General features: G+C 40.0%; 1 protein-coding gene across 4 annotated transcripts in view; it reads left to right on the forward strand.

Moving 5' to 3' along the window:
* mcu (mitochondrial calcium uniporter) overlaps positions 1-13,514 on the forward strand; it is a 70,654-nt gene that overhangs the window by 25,128 nt on the left and 32,012 nt on the right. For 2 of the 4 annotated variants that reach the window (XM_058058169.2, XM_058058171.2), the window contains exon 2: positions 9,052-9,162. In XM_058058169.2, coding sequence (XP_057914152.2) covers positions 9,052-9,162 — 111 coding nt within the window. Of the gene's footprint in view, positions 1-9,048; positions 9,163-13,514 lie in introns of all 4 variants that reach the window. The other 2 variants (XM_058058168.2, XM_058058170.2) reach the window with 1 other exon arrangement.

A 13,514-nucleotide genomic window follows, 5' to 3' on the forward strand; every position in this document is an offset into this window, starting at 1 on the left:
TTGCACTGCTCATGCTGTTACCACTTAAGTCTTAAAGCGCATACCTGGTTATGAACTTAAACATGGATAAAGCACATGAATGGAAGGGAATAGAATTGTGACGGGAGATGATTTTACTGCTTTTGATGTCAGCCTGGGGCAACATTTGTAATCTAATGTTCTAAAGACTTATGTGAGTATTGCTCAGGCGTTAGCTTTTCTTCTTTCTGGTTAGCAACAATAAAGATGGAACAGTGTCTGACAGATTTTTAGATAAAATGTCATAATGTTTTGCTTTTCAAAAGTCTTAGTGCTGCTGTTGCCAGGGTAACTGGTTGAATGCTGAAAATGTCCTTTTCTGCACAGGCTATGTGAATGTTATCCAGTATTGTTTCCTATCTCAACATGTTCTTCACATATCATTCATTAGTTTCAATAGACACATTTTCTACACAATAGGTGACATGCCTTCCATTTGTCTATTAGCTTCCTCCACTTAGATGCAGTCCTACTAATTGTCCAATGTATATTATTTAAATTAATAAAATGTGTAATGCAAGGTGGGTGATGGGGTGTTTCCTATTATATCATAGCAATAATGTAGTGCCATGAAGGTTTTCCTGAGGGAAGCCATTCAGCATAGTATGTCAGCCAAGCAGAGCCATAAAAATGACACTGATGTGGCAAACTAGTTACGGTCCAGACTCATCGTGTCAAACTGATTGGCCAGTTTGTCATCTTGTGGATCTGATTGCTCACAAAAAACAATTTCAGTTCTTAGTAAGGATGGGAATTTGATCAAATTTCATGGAAGGACTGTGGAAACACTCAATCAACATTACAGTCAAATCAATATTATTGGATTTTAATGAGAGAGCGTAATCTAGGTTTGATGCCAGAGTTATATTGATCAGAATAATTCACCAAAACCACCGAAACAAATCAGTGAATCAACTGCAGTTTAAGGAAGGCCTTTGATTTCTGTTCTCATATCGTAATTATAGTTGAGCAGTTTATTTCCCGAAACTGCAAAAAGGATGAGACATTAATTGGAGGCAGGTGATAACTGGAGAGAAGCTGTTCCTCTAAATTGTTAAAACTCAATGTTTGTAATAACTTAATAAATTAATGTAAATCATTATTTGGTGTGAATAAGAAACTGGAAGGGTCATTAATGGTCATATAATGGTTCACACAGCTTGGAGCCTCGAGTTTGATTCCACCCTTGGCCATCTCTGTGTCCATCTCTGTGAATGTGAGTGTGAATGGTTGTTTGTGTATATGTGCCCCGTGATTGGCTGGCGACCAATCAAGGACAGCTGGGATAGGTTCCAGCACCCCCGACCCTTGTGAGGATAAACGGTAGGTAGAAAATGACTGAATGGATGAATAACACAGCACGGCAACAACAGAACCAATGTTGCAATAACACTAAGGAGCAAACTGCTCAGCCAGCAGCCATACAGCTGAGTTGATTGTAAACAACAACAACAATGCTACATTGGGTGGGATGCATGCCTAAACTTATTTTTTATTAAACCCTATAATGTATGTAATCACTGTGGGATACCTACCAAAATATATGACAGTATCAACGAAATATCATTAAAAAAACATTTTGTTACAAAACTGGAGCTGTGCAGTTATGCATAAATAAATATAAAAACAACTTAGTGAGCTGGTTGGGGCAGAAATAGACCTACTTTACCTGTTTCCTTTTAGTTCTATAATTGACCTTGGTGACGCATATACAGCATGGTGGTAGTGTGTAGTTGATGTTGAGAATGAGTGCTTTGTAAAGATAACACAGGCTCACAACAGACACCCACAACGCCAGAATTTTCTCCTTCACCGTCCTGTCCTCATCTCTCTGATGCTCATTCACTCACTTCCTCTGTCGTGTGCCTCCTCTTCACACCCACGCTTCTGCTCTCTGTACTGCTGATCTTCAGCGCCATGCTAGTGGCCAGAGGGGTGTGTTGGTGCCTTTTTTTGTATGAAATTGAGCAAACAACACATTCCATGCAATATTTTTGGGTGTCCCCTGGGCTACTTTTAAATGTTTTCTGTCCTTCCCTTCCTCTTCATATTGAGTTGATCCTTACTTACAAGCCCCCAGGAGGGCCATTTAAAAGCAAACTGGAACAGCAAGGCCTTCCAAAGTGTATTAAACCTACAGGATGTTCCTCTGACGTTTATGGGAAATTTGATCTTTCAAACTGTTTACATGATTTTGTATTTAGATGAAATATCGAGGAATTGTATCCAGTGACAACAGGAGGACTCTTTTGTCCTTTTAGTTTCTGTTGTTATGCCCCTTTTGTTCTCCAACACAGACAGTTCTCAACACACCTGGGATGAAGCCTCTTTGTTGCTGCTCTCGCTTATGAATGAAAGCGCTTTGGAGCTTCCCCATTCATCATGACTGCAATGGGTGATGCTACGCTGACAGCCTCACTCTCGGCATACCCGCCTCCATAATCCCAGTTTTGGATATGCATACGTGTGAAAGTTGTGATTGTATCACACGTGCGTGGGCAAGTGTTTCCATGTTTGTTTCAGCGATAACTTCTGAGGGCAGAGAGTTGACTGTGAAGCCCTCGTCTTTTCTGGCGTATTTTCCTCATCTTTGTAGATTTCTCACAGCATCATCCGACCTTCCCTTTGCCAACTTTCAATGCCCACTACTTACACATCACATTCGATATATCAATATGACAGGGACTGTTACCATATCTTGTTACCATATTTTTACCATATGTTAACACCCTGGAGGTGCAACCGGGCAGGGGGCCCTGGGAGGTGTGTGTGTGGGGGGGCGCACAATAAAACACATTATGCTCATACATGACATATACATTTGTAATGTGTGCACACATACAGACCTTAGCACCAAAAGAGTTTCAGCTAAAATGAATGGGAAGGTGAAAAAGACTGTGGTGAGACCAGCCATGTTGTTTGGTCTAGAGACAGTGCCACTGAGGAAAAGACAGGAAGCAGAAATGGAGGTAGCAGAGATGAGGATGTTGAGGTTCTCATTGGAAGTGACCAGGATGGATAGGATCAGGAACGAGTACATCAGAGGGACACTATATGTTAGAGGCCTTGGAGATAAAGTCAGAGAGACCAGTCTGAGATGGTTGGGACATGTCCAGAGGAGAGATAGTGAATATATTGGTAGAAGGATGCTGCCAGGTAGGAGGCGTAGAGGAAGACCAAAGAGGAGGTTTATGGATGTAGTGAAGGAGGACATGAGGGTAGTTGGTGTGAGAAAGACAGGGTTGGATGGAGGTGGTTGATTTGCTGCTGCGACCCCTGAAGGGAAAAGCCCAAGGAGAAAGAAGAAGGGAAAATACTCTATATTGTGTTTGCTGAGAACATGTGATGTATTACATTAAGCTCAGTTGTGGAGCCAGACATTTGTCATTGGGATGGCCAAGGTGAGATGATTACTCACATAGGGGTGGCAATAAGTTGATACCTAAAATGTCTAGATGGTCATGGGGTGGCCACAGAGTGACCTGTTGCTCCGCCACTGATTTAGCTGGTCACACACTTTGGAAAGTAAGCCTCTTTCAAGTGTTTTTGAGTTTTCACATTGATGATGTGACCGATTGCATGATGATCTGTTTAATTTCTAGTGTTGAAGGAGAGTCTGGAGAGTCTATCACCGATCACTATACCCTTGCAAAGAGGCTGAAGGTATACAGTATAAAGTCTATTGTATACTGTATGCGTCTGTCTATTTTAGAAAAGTGATAACAGAAGCATCTTATCTTTTTAGCATTATTTTAGCATTAACATTCCATGTTCCGAGAGAGCTAAAATGTCTTCTCCTTGGTTTATTGTGACACACAGATTGAGCATACAGTGTGAGCAGTCGTGGTTGTCCTGCAACCATGGATCCATACTCTGAATTGCAGGCTTGGACAAGCTTTCTGTTACAGGTGATTTGTTGGTGATGTGTTAAACCTAAAATTCCACAGTGTATTCCCAACTTTTACAAAGGTCTATTATGTTTCATTTGCATTGGCAGTGGCCAGCAAGGAACAGCTGTTTGTCTTCCAAAAATGAAAGCAGCAGTTTCTGCTGTTTCATATGTGAAAACTGAAAAGCAAGTGAAATGCAGTAGAGAACAATGCTGTGTGAGAATTTCTGCCATCTTTCTGGGAAGTGCCTCTGCAAATGCAAATTACTATATATGCTTGCTTTTCAAAAAATGGTATTGGGAAGGAAATCTGGATTTACGGTTCAATCTCGAACCCCTGGTTTCCCTGAGCAAGCTGTTTTTGTATCCTTGAGCTCCAGCTTGTCATCAGTTAAGTTTCAGGGAAGCCCCTCTGACCCGATCAATTCTCCTTTGCTCCAAAAGCCCTTTCATTGCTTGCGGTCTCAGCAGTTGACCACACTTTTTACCCTGCATGGCTAGCCACTGGTTAACTATATGTGCTTAATGTGTTGGAAAATTCATTTAATTCTCCCTTTCCTATTTCATCTTCCACTGTTCATTCCTTCAGCCTGCTTCTTTCCCTGATTCTTGCCTCCCGCAATGTTTCCCCCATCTCCCTCAGGCTGACTGCCATTCTTTTACTAAGGCGGGGATGGTGAATGAGCAATGCAAGGAGAACTGAGACAAAGATAAGAAAACGAGATGATCAGATGTGAAAGCACATCACGTATTTCTTTCTTTAGTTCGTTGTCATTTGGAACTTTTACACTAAAATAAAAAAACGCTATGTGGGTTCTCAATATGCCAACTATCGTTTGCTATCACAGACAATGTCGATCTTTATTGACAGCTTTTCATTGACCAGCAATTGTCCTTAAATAATATTTCTATTCATTAGTCTGAAACTAGCCCTTGGCAGCATTTACCTGCACTGGCCAGATAGGATCTGTTGGATGCCAGACTTTTATCAGATGTCTTATGGAGTCTTGAGCCATGCTTCCTACATGCTCTGCGCTCCGGTTCACTACTTTTTGGCATTGTAAACTCCCCGTCACATCACATATTTCACTTAGTTGGTGACCATCATATTTCATGAGATTAGCTGGGAATTTGAGAATATTTGAGAGATGGACAGTTTACATTACTAATGTCTACCTGTACATAGTTTTTTTCAATACATTTAGGTCCATTTTGTGTTAAAGAAAAAAAAAGAATATTTAACAAACTAAATTATGCTTAAAGAAAATAGTCCCATGTTGATAGATGTATTAAGAACTTTAAAATTATCCTTCAAAAGTAAGCTTGTTATATATAAAATGAATTTATCTGTGTTAACTATGGACAAAATGTGATTATTGCGATTAAATATATTAATCGATTGACGGCCCTGATTATACGAGCCCGCCGTGGTGTAGTGATTAATGTTCTGGACTTAGGAGTGCATGTTCAAATCTCCACTGGTAAGCATCAACGGTATTCGTCAGGAAGGGCTTAAGCCAAAAATCAGTATGCTGATCTTTGATCCGCTGTGGCAACTCCGTAATCAGGAAAACGCCAAAACAAACAATGAGCCCTAATTATATAATGATTAAAAAAATAAATAAAAAGTTTTCTCTCTTTGGTGATGAATTAGTTAATTGTGCATAACATGCGATTAAGCATGTCAGCCCTACATACAGCATCAGTACACTTATTTATGTCTCCAAAGACATACACTCAAAGGTTCAAAAGTTTGGGATCACTTGCAATTTTCTCAAAAACACATTTTCATGCATTTCACAAACATTTTTATCCATTTCACAAACAATTAAAATGAAATTTTAATTGTGCAAGAAGACAAATATCTGAGAGTGTGTAGTTTAGGACAAAGACGCCTCACAGGTCGTCACCTGGCAGCTGCACTAAATAGTACCCGTCAACCACCAGTGTCAGTATCAACAGTCAAGCGGCGACTTCAGGATGCTGGACTTCACGGCAGGACTGCCAAGAAAAAACATATCTCAGACTGGCCCAAAAAATTTCCAAGTGATCCCAAACTTTTGAGCGGTAGTGTACCTGCAAGACAACCACAGGGATGAAAGGATCTTTCATTGAATTCTTGCATTCCTGTTTTTACTACTATATTTTAGATGTCCTTCATGTGTTCTGAGTACAGTGATGCAGGAGTTAATTGAGGTTTACAGTGGGTGTAAGTTTCAACTTTCCCTAAAATACTTGTACCGCAATCTATGAATGGAAGTCGTGCGGAACAGTGGATCTCTGCATATTCACATTCACTGTACATGACCCCACTATTGTGCCTATAACCTCCATGTAGTCCCTACATTGATAAAACTTGAGTTGCACAAAAAGTAGTCAGAGGCAAACTTCAATATGCTAGAGGAGGTGTTCTTTATACGCTGTGATTTTTCCAAAGCTTGATATTTGCAGCCTTAATCACACTTTACAAACCAATAAGAGCTTATCTACCCAAAACATAGACCACACAATGTAACTGAACCACACTAATTATGCACTAATTTGCATGCAAAACAATACAATTTTATTTATTTTAAAATATTTTATATTTATTATATTATATATTTTTTATTCATTAACGTGCATTACAGGGGACAGCATTCAAGCATGCTGACAGACCCAACATGCCTTGCATCTTAAATTTGTATAAAATTGTATTGTTGTATGGTAAATGGTAGTGGGTAAAATCCCTTCATAAAATCATTAAATACAACATAAAATCCTTCAATCATCACATAAAATTCAATAAATCATTCCATAAAACGAAAAAAAATAAAGTGTACAGTGCAGATAAAACACTTTGTTGGATGTGAACATTGCCAAAGTTGAGCATTGTCGCACATCTTCTGGTAGACTTCCAGATTTGGCAGCATAATACTGAAATGCGGTCTCATCATGTTGAGTATTAGCTCTGGGCATCTGCAGGAGACCAGTACTTGAGTTTCTTGGAGCCTGAGATTGTTGACGTGCATGTACACGAGCAGAGCTGTCTCTGAGCGACAGGAAGCCAGGGCAGTTAGGAAAAAAAAGCTTCTGTTCTCTGACAGTCATCAGTGACGGGGACGGGGGGGACGACTCCCTTCACTGACCAACAGGCCTGATGGTGCAGATAGGCCACATTTAATACTCTGCTGCTGGTATACTATATGGTCGTATACTGCACCATTGTACTTTGCAACTTCATTGCTTGCCTTGAATCACAATGACCTGATATGATTACCTGAGGTTCATCATCTCACAGTAAAGTGTTATTAAGTTGTTAATAATACAGCACTCGGAAGCACTTTGGAGTCACTGGAGTCTTGAAGGCACACCCCTCGTATGGGTTGATGCTGTATGCCTGACTTGGAATAGATAAGGTAGACGCAATAATCCTGCAGCAACACTCGATCATAGTACCAAGGTTCACTGCTTATCTTAATGGTGAGCTTTAGTGCAGCCCTCTGTGGTACCGGGAATGTGGTCAGGCATTGAATTAGCCTTGTCGGGGACTAACAAAGTAGCTTTAGTTTGTTTTGCAAATCCTACTACTGCTGTATATCGGTTATTAATACTGGGAAGTCTTTTTATGAACTGCCTACCTCATATTATTTCAAGGACTAACAGCCCTTATTTCCAGTTATTGGCATTTATCAATTCTCACCAGTTTTATAGCTTCCTAAACCTCTGATTGCACTTATGTTTACTTTGATGCGGGACACTGCTATAGTCTTAGTTGATGTTAAAGGACACAATAGACATGTTATGACATAATCTGTGTCAGCCTCCTTTCATATGTACGCAGGGTGATTACCATTGATTCACATGAAGTCAGGTGGCTCGAAGTCAGGTTTTGCTCATGTCTGAAAGGCTGTCTGTCGTGCATCGTTTTACTCCTGCAGCCCAGAGATTAGTTGGCCATGAAAACCTGTATGATGTTTTGAGATAAATTTGAAATCATTTTAATGGTACATTGACTTGTAACAAGGAGAATAACTTACCTGTCATTGCCATGGAGAGTCCGGATCACCTACTTTAATGGTCAATAATATGTCATGTGTCATTACAAGCTATTGTTCTTCTATATTTCCTCAAATACTGACTTCCAGTCTGATAGATTCCCTGTTTCATAGAATTGCTGGTGTGTTGTCATTTGAAACAAATAAGTTCAAGTAACAGATAGTAGTTAGATAGTAGTGCTTTTCCGGTTGCTTACAAGAACAGCGGCACCCTCCTAAGCATATCAACATCTCTAATATAAATTAGTGTCAAGCCTGTTTCTGGTGAACTTTGGCCTCCGCCAACGCTGCTCTTTTTCGCCAAGGTGGAGTAGGTCAAGTATCTCTGGGTCCTGGTCAAGAGTGAGAGAAGGTTGGAATCAGGATCATCAGGATCATCACAGTGTATGCAGTAATGTTGCAGCCGAGTGGTTAGCGCGCATGCCACACAGCTAGGAGACCCGAGTTTGATTCCACCCTCGGCCATCTCTGTGTGGAGTTCTCCCCGTGCATGCGTGGGTTTTCTCCGGGTACTCCCGTTTCCTCCCACATTCCAAAAATGATGAGGATAAGAGATAGAAAATGATTGAATGAAATGAAACCATCAGCTATAGTCATGAGATGTGCGTCGTGAACAAGAACAAGATCGTGGCTTCAAGTTGCCTAACTGAGTCTGCGCCTGCAATCACCCTTAAACAGACGGTGAGAGGCTTTGTCATCTGGGAGTGGCTCAGAGTCGAGCCGCTCTTCCTTCACATTGAGAGTAGTCTGGATGCCTCCCGGATGCCCAGCCTGATGCAAGCCTGGTCTAATCTACATATGCTAACCAGGACGGGACATACACATTAGTTTGCGCTGAATTTGAATTTGATCATGTCTCGCAGACATTTGCAAGCACATTCTGTATTTCATAACAGCAAAAAGTAAACTGCAGAAGTCCGTGATGAGAACAGCTCCCACTTTCATGCTTCATTATCTTAATCCTCTTTTCAGTGCTCTTTTTAAGAAGGTACTGTAAGCCCTGCTGCTGTTTCGCTGTGCTATATCACAGCCACTTCATTTCCACTTTGAGCTGATGACAATGTCCCCTAACTTGTTGTTTGAACTTGTGTGTCTTCTCATCAGCAGGAAGTACTGTCGGCTCCGTTCACTCGGCAGACTGTCAGAAGAGTACATGGCCTCCGGTCAGCAGCCCACTCCACAATCTTTACTCAGCCTCCCACTGCCCTGTCTCCACAGGTTAGTGTCTTTGTTTCCATGCGGGTTTTATTAGAAAAAAATTGAAATTCATTACAGATATTGTTGACATGTACACCACATGAGTCCTATACAAAAGTCCATAAAAGGGCTCCTTGGCACTCCGGGGCGTTCACTAGGTGATTGCACAATTTAGATAACTGGAGGCCATTATTGCCTGAATAACATTATTTTGGGATATATCTTTTTTTAGTGAATCTTGCAGCTAGTATAAAATGTGTCTGTTTTAACATCCAGTTACAGTTGCTGTAATGATCCGTTTACAAGTGATTAGGGTGCAGGTCGTATATATCACAGCAACTCCTTTGTAAATCTCATTAACAGGAGAACTCTATTGAAATGTAGTTGCTGTGTTCAAAGCAAAGCGCTCCACCGGGGCGTCACTGTTTTTGATTTACTGTTGTGGATCTGAAGCAATCTGTGCCATCATATGGAGACAGTTTCTCATAACAAAAAACAACTTGGGTTGTAAAACGCTGGCTGTAACTCAAAAAACACACTTGGTAGCATATGGTATGGATATGGCTCTGTCCGTATTCCCATGAAAAAGGTTTTTTTTGTTGAGTTTTGTTATCCCCCAAAAATAATAATTTTGCCTGAAAACAATCAAATATGTGTTTTAAAAATATTTTTATCAGGCTGCTGTGCATCTGAAGTATTCTGGTTCTTCTAAGGTAGCTCACACTGAATAATCTTAAGGGATCATTTTTATTACATTATTATATACTACATGGCTAATCTCTGTCATACATTTCTATTAGAAAACTGTTACAGTTACTAGTATGTTTTATTGGTGCAGCAAGCAGCCCCTATGTTCTTAAACAACCATGTCAAAAGATTTGGTCAAATAAGTAGCAAAGAGAAGGAGCCAGACGCTAAGGAGATTCCTGATACTCCTATAATTGGGTTAGGAACTGCCCAATGCATTATTAAACTCTGTCTAGGTCTTTTTTGCCCCACTTATGTTGTGTACCAAAAAAATTAGGTCAGCTTACTGCTCGAAAATACCTTTTGAGCGTTTTTTCCCCTCCCTTTCTTGATGGGGCGGGTATATTTCCAAGATGCCAGGATTCCCCGGGCTCAATGATTAAGGGCACGCTCAGCATGATGGAGCAAGTGTGGTTACCACGTCTGCCACACAGCTTGTGGGATACTGGGTTGGAATATCTGCTTGGACATCTGTAGGTTTTCTACAGGTACTTTTCCCACAGTTCAAAAACATTGATTTTACGTTAAATGGAGACTCAAAATTGTGCATCTGTGTAAATGTGAGTGCCGATTGTTGTCTATATGTGCCATGTGGTGACAAGTCTAGGGTGTACCCCATCTGTTGCCCATAGTCGGCTTATCCTGATCAGAACATGAATGAATGAAGGATTCAGAACATGCATCATCACAGCCACATCACAATCCAGTCAACTTTGAGTGAAACCTCCACACTACCAATGGCCCTCAAATTGCACAGACAATTCACAGGTTTATTGAAACAATGCTAGTGTGTTGACTTTGGTGTACTTTTGGATGTACGTCTGGACAGGAAGTGATTTCGGAAGTTCAGAATTGAGTTTTAGCCGGATTATGGCCGCAGCAGGAGCCGGTGTTCTGATTCTGGTTATACTTATTATGTTATTATTGTGCCTGTTGTGGGATAATTCAAACCTGCAATAAAAGCCTGTTGTTCAGGCGATCAAGTCTGGATATGTAAAAAAGAAATGAGCTCAAATATTTTTTGGACAAGGCTGTAGTCATTCATGAAATGGCAATCATTTATATATTAATAAATTTTTGAAAAACCGTGAGAGTGAGGGCACGATATTTGGACCATGAAGTGGCGAAGGACTACTGTGGAGACGAGATTAAACACATAAACACAATATTTCTTGTCATGCGAGTCTGGCTATTGTACATGAGGCTGAACTCTTTTGGAAGTGTCTTTTCACTCCCAGAATGAAAAAACGTTGGTCAGTTTGCTTTACATTTACTTTTATCAACACTCTTAATGTAATATTCTCAGGAGACTTTTGTATATCAGTATTCTGCCTCACTGCAATTACACTTTATCTCAACTGTATGATCAGATCACAACTCTTTGTATTTGGTACCTGCGCACATGAGCTTGTTTGTATGCAACCAAGCACGCAAATGCATCATATTGCAAAGATGAACTCAAGGGCAAGAGTACATATTTTTTTGACAAGGTAAGTAAGCCCCTGGCCCGCAAACCAGTTTGCGTTGGATAAAAATTTTATGGTGAGAACAGAATATTTCTTCCTTGAGTGCTTACGGTGCTTCTGCTGTGGAGCACATTAGCTCATCTTCTCGTACAGTGGGAGAAGGTTTGTGCTCGAGGGAGGGGAGCGTATGTTTAATGTGCTTTATTTGCATTTGTGCATGTGTGTATTTTATGTCACTGGGCTATGAAATGTAAAGGCAGGGAGGGTGGGTGTGGTTGTACAATGAGAAATGTGAATGGGCTGCCTTCAACCTGTGTTTACATTTGACTGCAGTGGATTGTCCACAAAGGCATTAGGAATGGTTGGTGAATGGGAACAGAGGAAATGTTTTCATCTCCTGTTGGGAAGTGGAGAAGTCTTATGTCACCCAACCTACCCCTTCATGGGTCTGTTACACAAGTGGAAATGGACATAAACGCTGTCTCGCCTTGTTTTCACACCAATGGCATTGGGGAGCTAGAACATGCAAATATTTGAAAAAAAACTTAACGTTTTTGGAAAATGACATCATCAACGGAACATGTTTGCATAAGCAGAAAGTACTTGAAATATTTCACCAGCAAAGTTTACATTTAGTACACTTTTGATGTGTTTAGCAAAGTCAAATTACTCATGTGCGGTATGTTAAATTTTACACCCAGATGCCCATTTTACGACATTTCCTTACTTGACAAATTGGGGGGGAAATATTTATTATTGATCATTCTTTTCAGTCTAGATAATATCCTGATCTGATATTGACATCGGATATTGGGTCAATACGAGCAAAAAAGCATATCTAGATCTATTCTGATACAAGCAGTCGATTCCAGGCCAATGCCTAATTAATTAATTCAATCCCAGACATTTTTCAAAAGCCAGCCCTTTTTTCGACTGATTATTCAAGACACACAGAATATAGACATGGTATATACCAAAAGAAAGGATAGACTCTTTTCTGTTCTTTAATAATCAGCAGTAGAAATTAGGTAAGATTCAGCTAAATATCAGTTCTCAACAAAGAAAGGAGAAAAGATGGTTGTGAAAAGATAAATTTCAAGCATCACTTTGACACAGATTTAGCCATATACATTTAGCCAAAATATATTTAGCATGTGAATGCATTCACGTTTCTCCTTAATGTCTACAAGATGCCACAAGACTCTGTGTCTTTTCACTTCCTGGCCTGTGGCGCAAAAAAAAAACAACATAAAAGATGTATCAATACGTCTTTGGAAGCAAGCGGTCAGGTTGAAAAAAACATGAATATGTCTTTGAGTATGGATGATTACTGTTTGTTGGTAAGGAAAATGTGTATGTAAGCAAATTGTACTTATTCATGGCCTACATTAAGCATTTTAAGCACAAAATTATGTAACTAAATGAATTGAACTAAAATACAAACACAACGCAGAAGAAGCATTATAATTGTGATTTTACTACTTATTTACTGTGAGCAGGACTTTATTTACGTACATCATGGCTTATTACTCTTATGATGATGAGTAAATGTCGTATCCTGAGGTTGGTGTTTTTTTTAATATCCCTGGTTTAAATGTTATGCCAGGGTCGGGTATGAGAATGTCAGGATATTGCCACAAGATCTTTTGAATTCTCACAACACAGATTTAGGAAGTCCTTGTATGACCGCTTTTTAGCATTTGTTCAGATGAAAAAATGGAGTAGGGGAGCAATCGGATGGTTTTTAATTTTCTGTGGAGCTAAAGACCTACCTTATGGTCATTGCTCTTTACTCTCATCACTTCATGGACTGATATTTTTTTATGTAAATGCAACAACACAAAATGAAGTATCTACAACTTTGGGATTTGAGAGAGAAATATTAGCATGTCAACATGAAAGCAGACAAACGTAAACAGTTCACGTATTGAAGAGCCTTTAGTGTTTTTCAGTTGAATAATTTTGTCCGTAGCAGAGGTCATGCTGTTCTTCATGCCACAACAGCGCCTCTTTTGATTCTAGTGAGGTCTCATCCATTTTGATTGCTCAACGGTCACTGGTTTAATCGGTTATAACACACAACCTCGCATTCTTACAGCAACAAACAAGCATTTGGATTGTTTTGTTGTTGTCTGTGTGAAATGTCTTCATCTTTACTTG

The sequence above is a fragment of the Doryrhamphus excisus genome, linkage group LG20 (genome assembly GCF_037039965.1).
Source record: "Doryrhamphus excisus strain RoL-2023G ecotype Guam linkage group LG20, RoL_Dexc_Guam_v1.1, whole genome shotgun sequence".
Classification (NCBI taxonomy): domain Eukaryota; kingdom Metazoa; phylum Chordata; class Actinopteri; order Syngnathiformes; family Syngnathidae; genus Doryrhamphus; species Doryrhamphus excisus.